This window comes from Dicentrarchus labrax, unplaced genomic scaffold (assembly GCF_905237075.1).
Source record: "Dicentrarchus labrax unplaced genomic scaffold, dlabrax2021, whole genome shotgun sequence".
Taxonomy (NCBI): domain Eukaryota; kingdom Metazoa; phylum Chordata; class Actinopteri; family Moronidae; genus Dicentrarchus; species Dicentrarchus labrax.
In genome coordinates this window covers 20,265,286-20,287,641 of record NW_026136723.1, presented here as the reverse complement: position 1 = coordinate 20,287,641, position 22,356 = coordinate 20,265,286, and the positions used below count along the sequence as shown (strand labels likewise).

Genomic DNA, 22,356 nt, shown 5'->3' with positions numbered 1-22,356 from the left:
AACACATTCAATAACATTTACACTAATTAGCATTTCCTACATCTATACTGTTGCTGTTCCTAAATAATCTTGTACAGTTTTCGGAAAAGAGCTATCTAAACAAACTGTGCCACAATTACCATTTCTGCAGAGGTTTTATTTGCATTTAAAATGCATATTGCTATAGGTCCACATGTACCTGGCAAGCTAAAATTTACAGTAGGCATCCAGGCACTGATCCCAAATAGAGCAAAGGATTAAAAAATCAATTTGTAATGCTCTTTTTCCTTCTCACTAATGATCATCCGTCCCTAATACATCAGATCATGGACTGAGACTTGACCTTGGTCACCAAACCAAGAGCTAACCCAATTACTTCCTCCTCTGGACACACCAGAGACGATATATTTACCTCACCTCACCTGATAGGAATACAGTATATTCCTTTCTGTGTGAGAAAGGCACAAGTTCTAAAAGTAAAATAAAGCTGCAAGCAGCGATGATCAGGCCCTCACACTTTGTGCACCGTCATGTGTGGACCACACCGTGAAAATTCCACATCAATCAGATGTTAATTGCCAGACAAGCCTGACTTCTTGTTTCCAGTAGGTGGCCTTTCCTGTTAAATATTGTCGCCGTTCGACACACAGTAACAAATAGCACAACTTTTATTCATGATAGTCTTTAGATTGGACTGACCAAATTTTAACTTGACCCAATCAATTCCCTAGGAGTACAAATCGCCCAACATTACCACTAAATTCAAAATGGCCGGCTGAGTTAAGGGGGCGTTGTTGAACCATTTTGCCATACCCATGTGTATATAATCCTTAAATTTCCGCCACCATTGAATTTTGTGCTGTGTATCATGAGTTTTTGAGGATGTTGCAGCCTCCAAAACCGTGATACAGTGGTCACTTCTTGGGCCCTAACTAGGACTGAATATTTTTTGAATTAGTGTCAGTAACAGTCAGTAGTTTCCTTGTTGGGTGCTGATGTAGATGCTGCATCACCTCAACTCGTGACTGGATATTTTAGTGGTGTTTCTGCAGTGCTTCATTACAGTTTTGCAAAGTTAGCACCCTGCAGAGGTTTCATCAAGCTGTCTGTTGAAATGTGGCCATACTTTGGACTTAATGTTGAGAGGAACTTTGAACATCTCCTAGCTATTCCTTTTTATATGTGTATGAAACACAATATCAGTATGTTTCTGATACTGGTGGAAGAAAGAGCCCACACCCAAAGTTGAGCTGCAATTGATTAAAATATAGGCCTTTTGAATAACATTAATGATGGATCCTTTCTATTCAAGTGTCCAACTAAATCAAGCTGAAGACCCTGGAACCAACGAAGATAAATGGAAAACAGTCATTATTAATTTGATTGTTTACATCTGTGCTTTGTATATATTATAATGTGGTTTTTGAAAAAGTCTATGTACAATCTTGTGTTCAATAATTATTAATTGTTTGATTCAAAGTACAACAGTATCAGTTACTGTTTAGCAAATCAGTACAATTATATTTCGAAAATAGAAATAAAGTTGAAATGAAGTCTTCATTATTATATTTGATATACTGATGCATGAAAAAGACCTTTCCCACAGCAGACATTTGACTTGTCATGGCAGTAAAAGCGCAGGTGAAACTAATTTTGTTAATAACTTTTTTAATTAATTGTTAATTTAATTGTACTTATATTTGCTTTACAAAATCAGCTTCCAATAATGCTCAGGATAGCATTACAGTAATGAGAGTATCATGCAGTCGTACTGTATCTGCCAGCATTTCTCTTCGCCGGCACACTTTAGTCACATCTCACCTCTCTGCAAAGCCACCATCTGCAAAGGCATTTTCCTTGAAATAGTCTGGTGCACGGCAGTGAATATTTGTGCTGTCAAAGGATTAAGACATCCCAGCATATCTAAAACTATTAAAGCTACAATTTATATTACTTTCCTGACACAGCTGAGCAGAGAAGCCATTAATTTTCTCAACAGTAGTAAGGACTTTTTAAAGGTCCCTACTATTGTGGAGGTTTTGAACTGCTGTGCTAGCCGCTCCACACACACACACACACACACACACACACACACACACACACACACACACACACACAGAGAGAGAGAGAGAGAGAGAGAGAGAGGGGAAATCATTTGGTTATAAAGGGTTCAATTTGTTGCAGTAAAAACAGGCAGCCATTTGCATCTATAAACGTTCAGTATTTGACGAGGTGCCAGTTACCTCGCAAAGAGTCTGCTTGCAAAGAGCACATTGTAATTTGCAGTTTAATGTGTATATCACTGTAATTTGCGTATTGTGCTGTTTCCATGATCAGGCATACTGGAATATTGATCAACCTGCGCTTTAGGAAACCTGCAGAAGCTTGGGGCAGACTCCTGGGCTGCTCCCTCCGCAACCCATCAGCCCACCTCCACTATTCATATCCGGAGGAGGGGTGTGGGATCGATGGCATGCCGGGATGCTATTAGAGCCGAGGCTGCTAGGCAGCCAGGCAGCCAGGACTTCAAAAGCAAAGTGTGGGAGGAGAAATAACACAAGGTAATTATCTGGGCCCCGCTAGCTACCACTGAGGTAATCTGTAGAGTGGAGGACGAGGGGGGCTGTGGAGGTGGTGTTCAGGATGTCTGTCCATATTTGCCTCAACTCACTGCACTCTGCTCACTCCAGCAATGCTGACGAAGAAGACAAAAACTTTTTCTGGCACGCAGGTTTGTACATTGTATCCTGATAGCTACCATATTTACCTGACAAATGTAATGGTAAAACTGCTGACCAGTTTCAGAGGCAACATAGCTAATGCTGTTCATAAAATACAAAAAAGTAGTAATCACAGTCAATCACATCTCAACCTGTCACACTGCAGCTGAAGCCAAATTGCTTAGCAAGGTGAGAAGCCATCTGCTTTTCCAGTTATCTTAAAAGTCGTGATGAGTGAGAAGCCATTAGGCAAATGCTCCAAGAGCATCTGGACAACGAGTCATCACAAAGTCAAGAAAGTTCCACTTATCTGACTGCAGCTTACACAAGTTGATTTTATTGGTTAACAAACACAAAATTCATTCTGACTAAGGATTGTATTTTAATTGCAAAGATTTTAATTTTCTGATCACTCATTTGGAAGTGTACACAAAATCTTCAGTCAGAGCCATTGAATATAATTTGCTTCCTCTGTTCCTGAATGTTTCTCATTTGTGTAATCAAATATAACAGCAATAATCACTGGTACAACTATTCCACTCCACGCCTAAAAGCTCAATCTCCAATGATTCATTTCTAATGGAAAGAAAACACAAATTACCACAGATCGGCCTGTTTTACATACATATGAGCAATGAAAAAACCTCCTGCCTTCCTGTAGAAATAGTGCACACAAGCACACACACTAACGCATGCTCTTAAAATAGAGAACAATTATAAAACTGCCGGATCAGCACGCTAACTCCTGTGTGTGGACATAGGCTTTGTGCTTGCTGACTTATTTCTGCTTCCAGTGCAGTTAATGAGTTAAAGGTCAGTAGGCTGTTATGACACCAATTAGTGCAATACTTCAAATCAGCACTGTAGCTCATCATCAGCGGCTGATGCTTTGAGATTTCAACAAAGCTAATTGCAGAATAATGAGCACAAACCGATGCTATTACGGTGAGGTATGTTATCAGAAATAATCCCTTGGGGTAGTTTAGAGGTCACTTCAGCTAGTGTCACGGATCAACACAGGGGTCAGAGTACAGCGATGTGGCAGGGGTTATGTTGAGGTTTAGGTGCAGGGTCAGCTTTACAGTAACACCTTCTGCTCAATGCGAATGGAAATCTTTACCTGGTATTCGTCTATTTGTATTATAAAACACATGGTTTCTGAGGGGATCTAGCCTGAGAGTTGTTTTCCTTTTCGAAAGATTTTAAAGCTGAACTGTTAAATTAACGCACTTTTCTCAGATTTTATCTTTGCACATTGCAAATATCATTATATGTCACACTGCTAACTTGCAGATTTACTTTTTGTTGACAATTTTTTGTACATTCCTGTACAGCGCTTCACTTATTTATTTAAATATCTGGCCATATTGTATATATTCTCAATCAAGGTGTCAACAGAAATCAGCCAACCTCCATGTGACAATAGTATGCACTGATGATTCTGACATTGAGAATGTGAAAAAAATCATACCATTCACCATTAGGTTGCTTCACAAGACATGAAACCCTCCAGTAAAACCAAAGTTAGCAGATAATATCACAACCAGGAGCATTTGGGGATGTAAGTGCTCACTCAAGGGCACTTCATCAGTACATTGCAAGGAGTAAAATTCATTTTAAACCTTTGAACCTTCTTTTTCCCCTGGGTATTCAGATTCCGGAGACAGTCTGGGGATTCAAACTGACAAATTTACTTTCATCAGCTGACTTCCTTAACAGCTGACTGCACTGTGGACGAGACTGCGGTGAGCCACAGGTCAGACTGTGCCACCTCATTCTCTATGATGTATAACTAATAAACAACAGGGCAGGCCAGAGGCAAGCACCCTTTAACAAGGACAAGAACACTGGTCCATTTCCATCGATGACAACTTGATGAATAAACTCTCCAGACTAATCAATGACACCAGAGCTCCGGGAGCCAGCCTGCCGACTGGCTGGTCAGGCAGTGTCAGAGGCACACACACTCCCAGGGACACACTCAGTAAATTGCAGTAGGTGTTGACTCAACTGCTAATTAACTAACAAAGAGCACAAAGATGAATAAAAATACACACTCTCACACATACTCACTCTCCTTTTTTCACACACGCACACTTACACCGACATGTGTAATGACAGGGGCTGTGGCCTTGTTGCCCATTGTCTGCCACTTGGGGAAACCCACTGTAAAACTGAAAAAAAAAAAACAATGTCCGATGTTGCCACTGTGAGCTAGTTAGAAAACCTCTGCTCTCTTAAACTGAAGAAGCTAACGCCTTCATGCCTCATTGCTTCAACAACTAAAGACAGACAAATGCCACTGTTCAACATAAACACTGTGTACTCAAGTGTATGCAGTGGCAAGAATCATTATGACAGCTTTTACTCAGTTGTGTACCATGAGGATGTAATGCACCGATCCATCAGTAGACAATACAGTATGTAGCTAATTGTTGGAACCAATTGTATAAAGGAAACCAGAAAGTCCTGCTTGTTTCATTGAGCCAATTACATCTAAGAGAGGAAGTGATTTTTTTATCCAGCCTTGTGGAGAGTGTGTATCGTATTTCCCACCAAAATGTCTGTCTGAAAAACATCAAAGTTCTCCTTTAATTTGCATGTTTAGTGATACGGTAAGTTTTACAAAATAACACTGGTAACAATATCTGATTAAAGGCGGGCATGAAAAGCTTACATTTTTTGTATTTATGTAACTAATACAGCTGTGTCAGTCGGAAGAGTTGGGCAAAACTGGCCATTGGTCATTTTCTATAACTCCATAGCCACATGAGCAATAGTTCCCACAGACAGAAACTCATAACCATGAGAGGCAGCTGCAAAACAGCCTTGCACCGACAACCAATACATAATCTAGTTATGGAAGACTTTTATTTAGTATGACTGCACATAAATGCAGCATTTCATGAATACAGCTGACTTTAAATGTATCTGCATGTGTAAAGCTTTGATGGAAAAACATGACAGACAAAATACAATGACAGATTTTTGGGTTAGGGGCATATCTACTTGGCTGGGCCTCTCATATATATTCTCGACAAGATATCACTGCTATAAAATGATTTTAAAAAGCCAAAGATTTTATATAAGGAACAGTACATCCCTTGCCAGTAATGGCCTTCTGCTTTGACAAGCTGCCACCACACCTAAACAATTACATTATTTTACATTTTTAATATTTTTTGATGTTATCTAAATACTTCAAAAGCCATTTACCTCACCAAGATGAAGACTCGAAAGGGTTATGTCGATTACAGTTGGCTCAAAGGACTCAAAATTGATACAGCAAGCCATGACAAGTATCCCATTCAGAGCTGCCAGTAGCAGTCAGTCCAGTCATCTAGTGAATGTTTTCGTATATCTGTTCTGTTTATTCTGCCGCTATCTCTTCTCTGCTCCGAGGCCTATAGAGCCTCTCAGGCTGATTGACAGAAAGAGGTTCTGGCTCCTGCCAGAGAAGCATGATTGACGTACTTGAGATGGAAGAGAGCCAGAGAGGATTTTACTGTCATTCTTGGACGTGCAAGGGCTCCAGGATGGCAGAGAGTTGATATGTTTGAGAATGAGCACGTGGTGACTGCACAAGCTACTTAGGTCTGTATGTAATAATAGGCTAATTTTAATATATGTATCATAGCTGTGGTTTGTAGACAGTGTTTAACAGTTTTCATGGCAACATAACTACACATTACCTACTTCCTTTGAAACCACTGAAAGTCAAAACCAAAAGTACCTACGGTTTCACTTTTTCTTGCAGCAACACTGGTGAGCAAACAGGTCCTTCCACCACTTCAACCAACCATAGTTCTCAGCAGTAATCAATGTTTACCATTTAATGCCACAAAACATGCAAAATGCATTGCAATTTGGTTAAATGAATAAGTTTCTCTATGTAAAAGTACAGGACATATCACCCCGTATAGCTCAACAGACAGGCAGGAGTTCATCACTCATCACATACATGTACAGACACACCCAGACACATAGAACAGCAGCTGCAGATATGCAGCTGTGGGAGTCTGCAACTTACTTTTTTGTCGTCTTTCTGGTTTGCAGGCTGCGCATCCTTACTATGGTTGTCAGTGGAAGGCCTGCTGCTGGCATCCGTCTGTCTGTCGTCCACTTCATTTTGCTGATTGGCCCCTGACCGAGGAGAGCCGAGAGGGCAGGGCTCTGGCTGCTGAACACCACTCTGGACCTCCATCTTCCTCTTCAGCACCATGAAAAGAAAGATGGTGGAGAAGAAGGTAGGAAAAGGGATTAATTAGGCAGGCGGTGATTTATTTGTTCTCATAATCATATCTCCAAAAACACGCTGATCTACTGAGGTGCTGATGAGTGCAGGAAGAGCTAATAAGAGAATGTTGGATGAACATTTACTAGATGCAGTGACACTAAGAAAGACTGTTCATATGAATCTTAATCGGAAGCTTCAAGTTAAAAGGAAATATCCTCCTGAAGGTTACATGAAGCATTTATGTGCAAACCAGAGAGCTGTCTTACAATAAGGCTTTACAAAAAGATTATCATACTAATGCTTACTAAGTTAGTTAGTTAGACTCACAAGCCAGTCCCTGAATTCTTCACTCAATAGAGACTGAGTACTTTCTCCTAGCCTCCAATGCTAAAACTCAAAACTGGAAACAATTACAGAGTAAAAAAAAAAGTCTTTAGGGTGGTGACATTGCCATGACATACAGAAGTCTTTTGAACAGTGGCGTACCATATAACATTGCTTGGGGCATCCATTTTTAATATTTAAAAAAGTTTTGTCTGTGTTACAAAGTGATTCGCTGTATAAGTTTATTTCACTACTGAGGAGAATGGGGGGGGGGTGTTGTTTCAGGTAAGGCATGTCCCCCCCCCGTTCCAACCAGGTAGGTACTGAGTTTTGCAACAAAATATATACTTTTAAAACGTTTAACAAAAGTATATATAGAAATGTATTTAGGATTTATAAGTATACAGACTTCCTTTTCATATTTGTTTTGTTTTCATTAATTTAAGTGACAGTGCCTAAGGCTTCAGCCCACTATAATAATTAGCTTTCTGTCATTAAAAAAAGGTTGGCAAAATAAGTGAAATGTTCACTAATAGCCACTGTTTTTTTTTCATCAAACATACACAGTATAATTGAGCACAATTTCAGTTTTTTTTTTTTAAATGGATGCATGGCAACACATAGGCCTAATGAAGAACTATGTCTTGGTCCAAGATCATTATTATCAAACCCAAATCTGTATAATAAAATTAACTAGACAGATATAAATCAGCTGTTCAAGAGCTCCTGTGCGTGCGTCATTTATCATCGGAACAAGGAACAGTGGGACAGCAACATTAATTTATTTTAATAAAGGATTATCCCTATCCTGATATAGGAAAGTAAGCAGTGGAGATTTTCTACCAAGTATAGAGCTCAACAGCACAGAGACATTTTGCCTAGTCAAAGCAGGATGAGCACAGGTGTAATTAGTAACATAATGACTGCAGTGCCTTTAGGTGAGCTACTTCCAGAGTCCTGGTATTGTGCATTCTGGGTTACTGTCAAGGTTAGTGGAGCAACTGATGGAACGGAGCCATCATTAACAAAATTTGTGTCACCTGTGCTTTTCCTGCAATGCCAAGTCAAAATTTCTGTTGTGAAAAAGGTCTATTTAACCAATCTGTGGTTGCCACTTACTGTACACACAACAGGGTCAATTCATTCAGTTACTGCAGAAACTTTCCCAGCCTGCACATAATGAATCCCCACCAGCTCCAGGGTGCTGCACTGCAGCTGATCCTGACCTCTGACCTCACATCAGCTTCTAACAGTGAATGATAAATGACTATATCATTATGTAAGCCTGGTTCTGTTGAACAACCGGGGGGCTGGGTGCAAAATAATCCATTAAAAAGTTTTAACCTGATAAAAATAAAAATAGACAACATGTCTGTATGTTAAGATGAAAAAACGTGTCCAGTGTGGTGTGTGTGTAATAGGGTTGCAGCGGTACCATGGTATACCATAGTACAAAAATTAATGGTTATCATACAGTGTACATTTACTTATCTAGTCTATTGAATAGACATATGACATAATATTTTGTGAAAATCAGCCAAAGACAAAGTTTTTATTCCTTTTAAGTGTCATTGTGTAAGTGATGATCATAAAAACTGTGTCCTCGTCATACTGTGAAACCGTGATCTTTTCTGAGAAGGTTATTGTAATGTAAAAGTCTCGTACCGTTGCAACCCTGGCGCGCAAGAAACTTTCATTGCATTATAACATTATAAGCAGCAAATGTGTTTTAAAGTCCCCAAACAATAAAGCAGCGATAAACAAAGTGACCTCCTCTGAAGGACGGATCAAAAACTACCCGTCTGAAATCAGCAGGGTGATGTTTAGCACTGAGCTGCTTCATTCTGCATTCTGGGGGCCATCAATAAGTTATGAGGTCAGTTGGTTGTTCTCTCAACTGAGATGAGCTGCCTCATAAATACATGTCCTGGAGGACATTTTACTACACATTTTAATGCTGCAGCAGACTGGCAGCGGCGAGACGAGCTCCAGAATTTGGCATGTTGACATCGCAGGTGAACGCACCTGTTTGCCCCGTGTTAATTAACCCCTGTGACGTGCGGTACGGTGTGACGTACGTGTCCTCGCAAGCATTAAAACATCAAATAGAGAAGGGTTATAAAGCCACCAATTGAGCCTAATGGTGGCAACCTCTGACTGGTTTAATACCTGTATTACATACCCCTCTTGTATATATGTACTAGGACAGGTTACCTAGCAGGTGAGGCACCGGGTCAGCACTAAATTTTACGACGACTGATGAAAACAAACGTTCAAAGTTGGCTCCTTCCTGAGTTGCTAATGTGTATCCGCCTGCTTCGCCTTGACGCTCACAGTGCAGGCGCAATGAAGCTGTAGTTACCAATGGACGTTTCACTTAACGAACAACTCCAACAACATATATTATCTTCCGTTGTCCCGGCTTCGAGCGACTTATAAACATCCTAACGAGGATTTGTCGCCGCTGACAGGGCTTCTAGCGCTGTGTCTGTTATTACAGTAGCTTCAACAGCGTATGGCGGCGGCACATTAACATAAACAAGTCGCAAAACAATGCCGAAATACCTCTGTCACTTCTTGGCTCCTCGTTATGTCAGAAGCATATCAAGAGGAAGATGCGGTAGTGCAACTTGCTTTACATCTCTGCTCTGACGCGGAAAGCCACGGCAGTCTGGGGCAGAACAACAGGCAACCGGTGCATTTAGTTGTATGAGAAGTTATTCCGTCCAAAAAACAAACAAAACAAAAAAGAAACTGGCAAAGAGGCTGCAAGACACTTCGGTCACCGCCGAGGAGGAGGCAGTGCACGGTGTCAAGGCTGCACACACAACCCGCCGCTGCTGCTGCCGCTGTCACTGCACGGCGGGCGTGTCCCCGCGAGCTGTCCCCAAACAAACCCTCCCACTCCCGGTTACACCGAGCTCGTGTCAAAAAATGGTGCCTTTAGGTGCTCATCGAAATATCCTTTAATGCCAGAGACGTGAAGTTTGCTAATGACTTGCTGCACTTTTTTTTTTGTAAAAAAAAAAATCAAAGACACTCGAAAATAAAATGTAAAATATGTCTATTTCTGTAGTATAATTTAAATTTGTCATAATCTTGAAAGTCACTATGAGCAACGTTATAATATTCAGGTGCAGCAAGAACTTGATTGATACCTTGTTGGAAGTATTGTTTTTTTCTAGTTGGCTTTTTTTAAGAAATTAAGTGGCATACCGCTCTGTCAATATAAATGTCATTTCCAACTGTTTGGATTTTAGCAGTAAAGGGGTAATAGCATTTGTGCTTATAGTGCAAGAGCAAACATGTATATTTGCATCACCAGTAAGCTACTACGGCCCTTAATTGATATTTCCCACAGTATTGAATGCAGCAAGAGCTCTACTAGGAGGAGCCGACCTATGATGTTGGAGGTGGGGTGAACTCTGGCCTGTTATAGGTGAACAGTACAATTTGCTGGGTGAAAATAGATTTATTGTGTAACCGCTGAGTAAAGAAGACATTGTAGCATACTTTAGTAATAATAAATGTAGTAGTAGCATAGTGACCTTGCCATTCAACTGAATAATGCAACTTAGACTGAAATTCTACTTTTCTACTTCTATATCACATATACGTAAAAAAAAAAAACGATTTAAAAAAAATGTTATACAATTGATGTAAAAAGCAGCAGCACTTTTTTTTTCTTGCTTTTCGTGGTTCTCTTCATGTTTGGCTTAAGACAAAGTGATGTCTACCTGTGATCCCTCCTCACACGTTGTAACCTCAGTGTGGATATCAGCTGTGAGCAGTTCATCCAAAAAGTGAGCTTTCCCCCTAAAAGTATTTAATTTGTATGATTTTTAGAAGCCAAAAGACGGGAAAGTATCTGGTGTTTTATATTCTGAGTAACATAAATGCTTTTCCCCCAATTCTCATCCCTCAAATTATCTTGTGACCCCACTGATTTATTTTGTGACCCCTTTAATTTATCTTAGGATCTCTTGGGAGATTCTAACCCCAAAGGTTGGGAGCCAACTGGCAGGAAATTAAAGAAGATAAACAATAAGTAAGCCTCATTGATGGCCACAAGGTGGCAACATAAACTCAATAAACAATGAGTAGAACAGGCATGTTTGAACTAACTAAATTTGTATACAGATATATTAATACTAACCAACCCACAATCTTTAAAATCACTTTTGTGTCATGCAGCTGCTCTGAAGATTGGGTAAAACTCAAGTAGATACCATAAATGATATGTTTATGTTACATTGTGCAGTTATTTATTGTCTTTCTGTGCTCTGTGTGCTGTATTTACCCTGAAGATGGGGCTTTCCAATCTGGTGAGCTGAGCTATGAAATGACGGAGACATCATACGGGTGTTGGCCCATTGTACCATCTTCATCGCCTTCCTATCTGCCTCAACTTAGAAGCCATACTGGTGCACCGTCTCATCCAAACAGAAGGGAATTCACCCAAACGAACAACTGCTCTGACAGGCGGGCCCTCATCTGTTATAGCAGAGCTGCCATTGCCAGAGAAGGCAGACAGGCAATCAGAGAGGCAGGTGGGTCGGCAGGCGAACAGGCGGAGGGTAAGGCGCTGCGAGGAGCAGGAGACTGGGCCCTGTACACTCGGGCTTCTCAGCGTATCCAGGCAGGCATGTGTCCTCTATGCAAGCCAGCAGGGACACACAGTCAGGCATGTCAGTGGCCCCAGCCGGCACAAGCAGATGTTTTCTGGGTATTGTTGTTCCGCTTCTCCGGTAATTGTTTTCCTTCAGGGCCAGCCAGTGGGACAAGGAGCCAGGTTGTGTTGTGGGAAGGAGTTATGGAGAGATGGAAAGACAGAGTGTATTATCATTCAATGGCTTTGGAGGCTGTTCTACACAGACGGTCCATCTTTTTCCTTGTGCTCCATGTGGCTTGAATTACAGCAATACAAATTCAGAAGCTGGGAAATCACAATAATAAGGACAAAGCTTGTGTTAACTGTGATGGTGAACTGTCATTTCAAAGCTATAAAGGTATTTAGCCTCCAGCTTAGACTGTAGTAAGGTGGTATAGTAAGTAAAGAAGCCAGATTAAAGTCCTTTTGTGAGCACTTGCCCTGCTGAAGTGTCTTTCCTAAAGGAATCAATAATTAATGACTAAAAAAATGTGTTTGCTGATGTAATGCAATATATATGTCTATTATTTTTTATCTTATTGTGAGTATAAATGATATCATATTATTGTTAAAATTGCTAATGTTTGAAGATTTTGCTGTATCTTGGTGTTGCAAAGTCAGTTTATCCTCACAGACACTTAGCAGTTTGTTATGGTACAGAAAACAGCTAATGCACTGTGTTAGACACTGAGTGTTATCCTGTGATCCCATGTTGAAAATGCCCTCTTAATTAGCACAGTGAACTGCTGAGACCTTATTAGGGTCAAATGTTCTCCTGCACTTGTTAGAGCAGACACAGAAAAGACCCACTAGGGGGCACTTTGAGCCTTTGGATCAAAAGCATGAGCAATGGAGCTGTGTTTTGTGAAGCAAACTCTTATATTACAGTTTGGAGTTTATGCACTGTAAATATCGTGTACTTTAAACAAAAAGTAATATGTTGTTGCATGGATTTACATGCTTCCATTCAATCAATGGAACTGCTGATTGCTTTCAGAGGTTTTAGACTAGGCTTTCATGGAAGATTTTATATGAGACTTTTCAGCTACGTTGCTCAATCAATCGTTTGAGCTCTGTATTTTTTCAGTGTTGAACCTAAAAGCTCTTCAACATCCATTCCCTAGAAGGAGCACCAGCTCAGGAGCGGAATCTTGAGATAGGGTGAATCTGCTCTCATCTGTTGTCGTGGCATGCCACACTCCAGGGAAGCTGCAGCCTTCACTAAAAGCCAGTGTCATGATGTTAAGCTTTTTACAGACTGACGCAAGATGTAAGTAATTTGGTCCAATCGTGTTTTCATTTTTTTGTACATATAAATATATAATTGTAGGTGTTAAGAGCGCTGTTAAGAGCATGTGGGGAAGGCAGACAGAAAAAGCTTCAGCCATGGAATCTGCTGTTCACACGCAGAGCATTGGATGAAGACTTATTTCATAATCTGCCTTCACTGCCAATGGATGCAAGTGAAAATAGAACCAATGTCACATCTGCCTTTTCACTATTTTTGACGCCGTGCAGCATCCATTTGTCTAATCCCGTTGTGAACATCATCCGTGTCAGACAGAGTGTTTAGACCTTGTTGCTCTGTGTGTGTGTGTGTGTGTGTGTGTCTCTGTGTGTCTCTGTCTGTGTGTGTGTCTGTGTGTGTGTCTATGTTTCTGTTTGTCTAGTGTTTGTTGAGCCTTTTCTCTAGCCGCTCGTCTTACAAATGAAGAGGCGTCTGAGGCCCTGTGGCTACCGGGTCACACAGCAGCCTTGTGAAGTTGTAGCGGTTACCAGCACGCCTCACTGTACGCTGGCAGGATGAAGTGCAACAGTCCAGCCTGATTATAGAGTAGCACCTTTGGCCCCCATATTTCTCACACCCAGGATGAAGGAGTGACAGCATCTGTGGGATAAGCCTGTTTTGGATGAGATAGATTTACCAAGAGAGAGTGGATAGCATACCTGAACAGAAAAGAAGAAGCATGCATTTTTCTATTATTTGTACTTAAGAAATGTAAAATTAGTAAGCTACATTTTCATTTTTTTAAGACAAAGGACAAGGAAAGTTTTCATCCTTGACCTGTAAATATTATTTTCTTCATTTATTTGGGTCTACATTTTAATCATTGTGGTTGTGCACATGCCCGCGCCTCGCCACTGAATCATACCTGTCAAAATCATATCATCCATGACTCAAACCCCACCCACTGTCGGCATGATTGACGGCTCAGGCAAAGTTCAAACACCACGCTCCAGATAATCACCAAAATACAGCTGCTGCCGCATGAGAGAATAAACACCTCTGAGTCACAGAACAGGACCTTGAAAAATATTAGTCACACATTCATTTTTTGTCATCTTTGTTTACTGGTCAATGGAAAAGTTGAGAAGAAAATGGGTCTCTCAGAATCTGAATCCCTGTATTCTCTAAGCACAATAAATAATAAAGCTAAATATTGTATCTTAAGCCTGAAGGTGAGTAAAAATAGAAAAGAATGAAAAATACACATGGAAAAAGTCTTAATAGATTTTTGATATTTAAATAATAATAATGAGTAGAATATTGTGGATTCCTGCTATTTTATGTGAAACTCTATTTCTATTCTGCTTTTACATTTGCATCAAACGTATTCAGGACAAAATCTCAATGTGTTCCAAGAGTTGTGGTGTTGCTAAAACTAGCAAGAGGACAAAAGAACTGTGCCTGCTGATATACCATGTGTCAACTGCCCTGTTTGTGTGTGTGCGTGTGTCTATGCATTGCGTGCACGTATGCACAAGCGTGTGTGCATGTGTGTGGGTGCCGATGAGCAAGCACATGCATACATTTGTGTCAGCCACAGTGTGCATAGAGGTGGCATTTTTTTTTTTTTTTTTCACGGGTGTGAACTGTAAAAGAATTTCAGTCCAATTAGTTTTATGATGGTTTTTCAAAGTATCAGAGATCAAATCTGAACACTAATTCTATTTATTTATTTATTTATTTTTTTTTTTTTAAAGAAAAGTATCTAATTATCAGGCAAACATTAATCCAAAACTTCTTTGGAAAATCAGTTTTGCTTTGTACCGGTAAAATATTTCCCACCAACAATGGGATCGGATGGATTTATTGATTTTGATATCGACTTTAATTTTAGTCTCGTTTTGTAGTTCATGAGAACATCATCACAGCAACTGAACATCTGTGGATCCAGTTAACCACAGTGACTGCATGTGTGTGTCGGCTATGTTACTTCATGCAAAACTGCATGCCCAAGTGTTACTTTGTGTGTGTTGATGTTTCCAAGCTGGGTTGAATCATTAGGAAGTGATTCTCTCTAACAAGGGCTAAGGAGCTGTCAGGAGACATTCACAGGCAGGTTTCGCCATGGAGAGTGTGAGGAGTCTTATCAGGGTCTTAGCTGTTTTGCTGCGCCTGTTTATAAAGAGCCTGCTTTATTTGGAGTGAATGCATTCTAGCAAGGTCTCTACTGTTTCTGTGCGTTGATTAAAAGTGTTTTCACGATTACCCGTAGTGAGTGTATTCCAGCCTAACAGGGTTACTAGCAGTTTTAATGAAGGGGAATAATCATTACATGTGAAAGGGGTTTCTCGGGGTCTCGTGCTGTCTTTCTCTGTCTGCTTGTTGTGAGTGTGACAGGGAACTTCACCTCTATGGGGTTAGATTTTACTTTACACTTGTTTACCAGTTTGTTTGGCTTGCTGATGTTTTCTATTTGGTCAACAACAACAACAAAAAAAAAAGAAGAAGAAGAAGAAATATATCAGACTATTCTACTTCGTTACCGTTATGTCATTACTAACATAATAACACTTCCCTCCTCTACAAAACGTCTCCTCTATTAAATCTGTACAAAATTTTGTAAACTGTGATGAGAGTCATATATCTTTATTTTTGTCCCTCTCTGTGTGTTTGGGTGTTCTGCATCTCCTTTCCTCTTCTTCAGTTACAGTTGCCTGCTCGCTAATGTTGCTTTTTTGCTCTGCTCCTTTTGTTGGCTGTGGTCAGCTTTTACATTTGCTGGTGTGAGTGAATTTCTCACAGCTTCTCGTGAATGTGTTTTTTGAAAGTCCTATTCAACATTTGGTGCAACTATAATCGGCACTAAGCCACTACGCTCATGCAGACGTGTCTGTGGATTCACACTTTCAGGCCTTCAGAAGTGTTGTGCCATCTCTTTTAAATTTTTTTTTTTTCCAGTCCAAGTAGCTACTAAAGAAATGTTTTAAGTTGATTAAAGAAATTCGGAGTGGAAGCACGGTCATAGAATTTTAATGACTGGAACAAGGAACATTTAATTGTAAAAGCAACAAGATGGCTCCCCTCACATCTTCGTCTATCTCAAAATCTAGTGAAAGCAATTATTTAACCGTGTTTTTCAAAACGCAGTGCACACAGTAAATATTGCTTTTTCCGGAAATACTTTTTTTAAAATCATAAATCCTCAATCATGAAAATACTATACACAGTAAGTATTAAATTGTCAATAACCACAGAGAAAAATATTAAACTCATTGTAAATTTCACTATTTAATAATTCCTTTAACACATTTATTCTTAGATAAATTCAATTAATATATACAAAGCTTCTACTTTTCTTTAATGCACATTTGGTAATAATTGTAGAAGTGTGTTTTGGCACCACTGAAGTTCCCCTTAATAACAACCCTCCAATCGTACTCTCACTTCTCTTTTCTTATAAAGAACAGTCTGTTGTCTTAAATTTAAACATTAGTTCAGGCCAGAGCTTTAACTATTTGTGTATGCTTGAGAATGCGTACGGTTCTGCCCCTGGGCATATTATCTACTTCTGATCAAATCAAACAATTAGATCTCTTGCCCTGTTGCAGAAAATTACATTCTGACACAACGGTGCATCTTTGATTAATATATTGTAACATCTGACTCTGTGATCTATCGTTCTCTGATGGGGCCAATAGATAATAAATGGATGACTTGTGAAGCTATAATGAAGTGACTGTCTTGTTATCGACAGGGGAGCCTCCAATGCTTTAGTGCAAAGTAAAGCTTCCAACGGAGGCCCTCCGGTGCACAGATTATTACACTGGCCGTTAAAATGAGCTAATGTTCTGCTGCCAGTGCTCCTCTCCAAAGGGACGGAAGCCGAATTCCCCTCTCACAGCTGCAAAACAGAGGTGTAAATTAAAGCCAAACAAAGTAAAAAAAAAAAATAATCTCAAAACCAAGGCCATGGCACGCTACAGTATTTCTATGATTAAAATGTGGGATTTCCTCTGTTTCTGGTGGAAACTGATGTGGGTGTAAGGTTTTTCTTTTTTTGTTATGCATGACAGATGATGCTTGTGTGGCTTTTGTTGTAAACTGTGTGCGTGTATTGTGGACATGTGTAGTAATTTGTGCTTTAAAAAGTCATTTATATTATTTGTTTATTTTAATATTTCTTTTTGTGAGTGTTTTTTTTTTTCGTCTTACAGTTTTCTGTTGACGATTCGGAAATGATTCTCTTGTTATGGAAGGCGTGTTGGGTGTATGTGTGTGACGGATTGTACGTGAACTTGGCTGTATATATACAGGTGAGCAGTCTCAATGAGCAAAAGGAGACTTGGTGTATGATTTGTTGCTGTTGTTAAATTTTCCACTCCTAAGGTGCCACCACTATCCCCAGGTACTTATTAGCAATGACAGGGGATGTCTGATTTGACAGCAGTGTGACAGGTGTAAATTTCACACACACAATTCAACTCCACACATTAATCCAATTAATTTTGAACATGTTCTCTTCTCTTGCTCTCTGCCAGCATAACTGAATCAGGGAAGCTTTGAGAAGTTCATTCGTATTTCTTAAAACAAATTATTTTCTTTTCAGCCAAATATTTTTGTTTTTCAATTGAATTCGTGCCACAACACAGGTACACACCATGCAAAGTTTCTGTGTATTCCCAATATCAAATTTTAAATATAATGCACAGACAACGTTAACATTTAAAATGCAGATAAAGAGAAAATGAATATCACAAAAGAGAAGAGACAATGTGGTTAAAGGGTAAAAAAAGCACTTCACAAACATCAAGGCATCTTCGGGGGTGGGGAGTTGGGGGTTAGGGGGATAACAGTGAAAAAATATTCCACTTTGAGAATGTGCAAGATCTCATGCAGTTGCCTCTCTCTCACTCTCTATCCCTCCTCTCTGTTGGCGCTAAATCACACGTTAGTACAGCCAGTGGATGTGTTGACAGTTTTACAAACAGAAATGTAAAACGCCATACTCAAGGGGGTCTAAGAGATAAGGGGGGAACTGAACAGGGCAGGAAACAGAACAAACATGGCCCAGCAAAACAGTAAATGCCATGTTACAACACCTCGGCTTGGTTATTTTAATTACTTAGGATATGCAACACTATCAGCTATAGCCATGAGTAGTGTCTGTGTACGGAGAGGAAGCACTGCTGCTTGATACCACAGGGATTCCTTATAGCTCATTGCCTGTGCAAAGTGGATGTAATGTAAGAAGTGTAAGAAAACAATAGAAGCGTGGTTAACATATTGCACAATGAGAGTTCTCCATTAACGGCTGAATCGAACCCGTAGCTGCACAACAGCACAACTGTCAACTGACTTAGCATGTTTCCAATACCTGCAAAATGAAACTTTTGCTATAGTGATTCCCTGCTGTCTTGAGCTCACTTTGAATAACTATAGCACTGCCAGAAGTGTGAGACATTCCCAATGGATTGTCGTAGCTTGCTGAGCGCAGAGCAAGGAGGTTTTGGGACATCTAGACACAGCCAGAGGTGCCCTAAGGGGAGGGTGGGGAGGCCTGAAGTATTCAAGGGGGCTGGACAAGGACCCTACAACATGCCATGGATTACAGATATATATTGTGTCAGAGCTGTTGTTATGTCTAGCTGCATCCCTGAACCTGGCATATACAGGCTTGTACAAGCTTGTCTGATTTTTTTTTCACTTTTGATTTATAGGATCTGAGTGTGAAGGATAAATACAGAGGACATCATGTTTTTCTGGCGCATCAGGATGCAACTTTAAGTATCCTGTAAGGCACCACAAAATTTACATTTCTTTTTAAATGGAGTTAATTGTTTTCCGCAATGCTCTTGCATCTCTTCATTCATTCATTGGACATCGCTTCCCTCTCATTTTGTCCTCAGTGACATCACTGAACAGGTACAGCAAAGCACATTTGAACACTCCTATAGCAATCCTGGTTGTAGGTTCAGTACACTGTGATTTTCTATTGGAGGAGGGAAAGAAAAGAATACCAATGACTGTCTACACAGTGGATGCATTTTCTCTGTGTGTTTATATTATGTATGAATCTACATGTGAGGGAGTTTGCTTGTGGCTAAATGCAAGGCTTTTTATCAGATGGAGTGAGGTTGGCATGAAGACAACGATTGGCCCCAACTGGTCCTGGTGCTGGTAGGACACAGGCCTTGCCTCTCTGAAAAGGCATCATTAGAAAGTGACAAAACTGCCAGGGGCAAAACTGGCCCTGCACAATGATCAATTCGGCAGACAGGATTGAATTATAGGGGGAGGGCGGGCTTTAAAGAAGGGGAATTGGAGGGAGTTGGTATAGTACAAGGCCCCCTACTGCTTTAATTACTGATGTGTGCGTCTCCCAATTAACAGCGCACCTATGGTCCACTGGCCACTCCTGGCCTGCACAAAGCTGGAGAGGAGAAAGAACATTCTGCAGAGAAGCAGAGAGAGAGAAACGCAGAGACACACAAACCAGGGTGCTCATTAGCGAATGGTAATCAGCGGTCGAGAGGTTGGGCACTCACCTCACAAAACGCCACATGTCAATTTGTCCCCTTCCATTCATGAGCCCACTCTCATTTTACCCCACTCCCTCATGTTCCCTTGTTGAGGAGAATTGGATGGAGCGCCGTGGGGGGAAACACTCGAAGGGGAAACGTAAACACAGGGCTGGAGTAGGGACTCCTGCTTCGTAAACAAGGGGGGACCACACTCCTCAGCTGTGGCCTCTTGGCTTCTTCCCATCAGTCTCCGTCGTCGCACACTCGTAAGACATCAGTCTCAATTCAGTTCTATCACCTGCATTTATCTATTTTTCATCTTTGTATGCCATGCACAACACATTCGCAGTGTAATGTACAGTATATAAATAAAGCACGTTCACTGCCTGTGTCATTAGCAGTTCTCCCTGTATCTGTATCACAGTGTGACTCTACACCTATCTGCTTTTTCATACTATAGTAACAGTACTGATTACACAGTAAAAGAGCAACATTGCCCTATTGCTTTACCATTCAAAAAACATAATATTCACATATACCTCACTTAAATCAACAGTTTGACATTTGGGAAATTTGTTTCTTGCAGAGAGTTAGATGAGAAGATGGGCATTGTATATATTCATATGCTTCTCATCTAACTCTTGGCAAGGAAGTTAATTTATGTACAGTATTTCCCAGAATGTAAAACTATTGCAAGAAATGTCTCTTTAGTGTAGGATCACCTACTTAGATGTACACCTAGTGTACAAAAACACCTACATTTTGTGGAATAAATGTCACAGTGGATAGTTTTTGGTATGTGATGGTATATAAGGCATAAATAAAAATATCTAGATTTTTTTTTAGTGGGTCCTGGTTGATCTGCTGTAGATGGAGAAGTAATGTTATTTGGGATGACCACGGTTTGCTGGGGCATCATGTATGGGCATGCCCACCAGCTGTGCAAGTGCATATAGCACCAACCCTATATTCCTTAGCCCTCACAATGTGACAAAACACTGCACCCAGCACGGTCCGCTGGGCAGCGGAAGTATATCTTATGCACCAAACCCAATTTCATCTGACCTGAAACTGGGGAGGGCTAGCTCATGCTCTCGCATTCAAAATTTAAATCAGATCTCCTCTCAGTCAAGTGGAATCAATGCGACCCTCCATCTTACTTTGAAATGAGACCAAGTCGTCCTCATGGATTATAGGTGGCTCATCACGGGATGACAGCGCTCGTAGATATCTCTAGAGATCCATCTCCATCCGATCCTTCTGATCTCCATCTATCTACCACTCAATCTCTCTGTCCCTATATCCATCACTTACTCTCTTCCTCTCTATTTGGATGAGATCTAGGGGTGCAGAATGAAGTAAGATAATCCATATTTTAATCAGAAGTATCATTTCAAATGAAACCCCAAGCCTGTGCACACATTCTCAGCAAGGCTTTCATTTCGTTAAACAAAAAAGAAAAAAGTGGTTTCCCTGGTGGTACAGTAACACACTCCCCTCACTATACTGCTGCATCCATTGTTCAAAACAATTATATCCAATTATGCTGGATATAAAACTCTTAAAAATGTGATACTTCTGATGAATATCCTTAAATAGAAGTCATATCAATATAAGCAGGGCATGGCTTTGATGTGTTTAGCTATTCCACATCCTTTGCACCTCCATTTTCTCATCATGGCAGCTTCAACAAGGTTTAATTGGTATGGAAATAGAAGTGGTAAAACATGACAGGAGCTTCTCAAGGCCGGCTATTTAGACCCTTTATTACTGTATACTGTCCTTCAACCAATTATCGCCAATCTACTGCTCTGCAACCCCCTACCAACCTCCCTCATGATTTAACCAAGCTTAATGCAGCTGCAGAGAGACAGCTATGGGTCGATAAATACAACTTGTAATCCAGTGTGGTGCAAATTGAGTTTCTATTGGAGACTAATAGTTAGAAGACCCTTTTTGAGATTTCAGGCCTCCTACCTAGACTGCCCCAGCTAATGCACACTATCAGACATAATCAAATAAACCAGCAGTACTGTCCTTTAATCATAGTTTCATGATGCCTTTGTCCACTCACTAAAGGTTGTACTGCTCTCCTACAATTTGTACCTATAAAACTCTATATTTAATGGGGGAATTATGTCATCCCTTGCACAGAGAGCCACCTCAGTCTTTGTCTGTGACAGCGTTTCTGTGTGTGCTTTATTTGCACATAGCCAGGAAATGTCACCTTGCAAAGAAACTTCACAGCTCAAGCTGTGTGTGTTTGCCACATAACGGAAAATGACTGGACCTCCAAAGCAGCAGATAAAAACATGAGAAGTTACATCTGCATAAATAGATTACTCTTTGACATTAAAACAAAAACATTTTCAAACATTTGAAGATAATGTTTGCAGTTAAACATTAAGGTGCAGTAACCTTTCCCTGAGGTGAAACTGCGGTAACATTGCAGCTAAATCCTGAATACACAACTGCATTAGTGCAGTACTGTTACACTTCCTGCAAGAATCCATCCCTGGCACACTCATTTGGCATAGCCTTCCCATGGACCAGCTTGTTGTCTGGGCCATTGTTAGCCCAGGAGGCTGGCCTGAGCCCTGAGGGCTTGGTCAGCGTTTAGGGTGTTTTGCAGGGTGGGGTGGAGAGGGAGGGATGGGGTATAGAGATGGGTGCAGGCCAAGGCTGGGCAGGGCTCA

General features: G+C 40.5%; 1 protein-coding gene across 3 annotated transcripts in view; it reads right to left on the bottom strand.

Annotated features, from left to right (window-relative positions):
• rbms3 (RNA binding motif, single stranded interacting protein) overlaps positions 1 to 10,122 on the bottom strand; it is a 267,875-nt gene extending 257,753 nt beyond the window's left edge. For all 3 annotated transcript variants that reach the window (XM_051391604.1, XM_051391609.1, XM_051391605.1), the window contains exons 1-2: positions 9,826 to 10,122; positions 6,730 to 6,909 (exon numbers count right to left, since the gene is read on the bottom strand). In XM_051391604.1, the coding sequence (XP_051247564.1) occupies positions 6,730 to 6,903 (174 nt within the window). In that variant the 5' untranslated portion in view covers positions 6,904 to 6,909; positions 9,826 to 10,122. The remainder of the gene's footprint in view (positions 1 to 6,729; positions 6,910 to 9,825) is intronic.
• Positions 10,123 to 22,356: the final 12,234 nt, after the last annotated feature.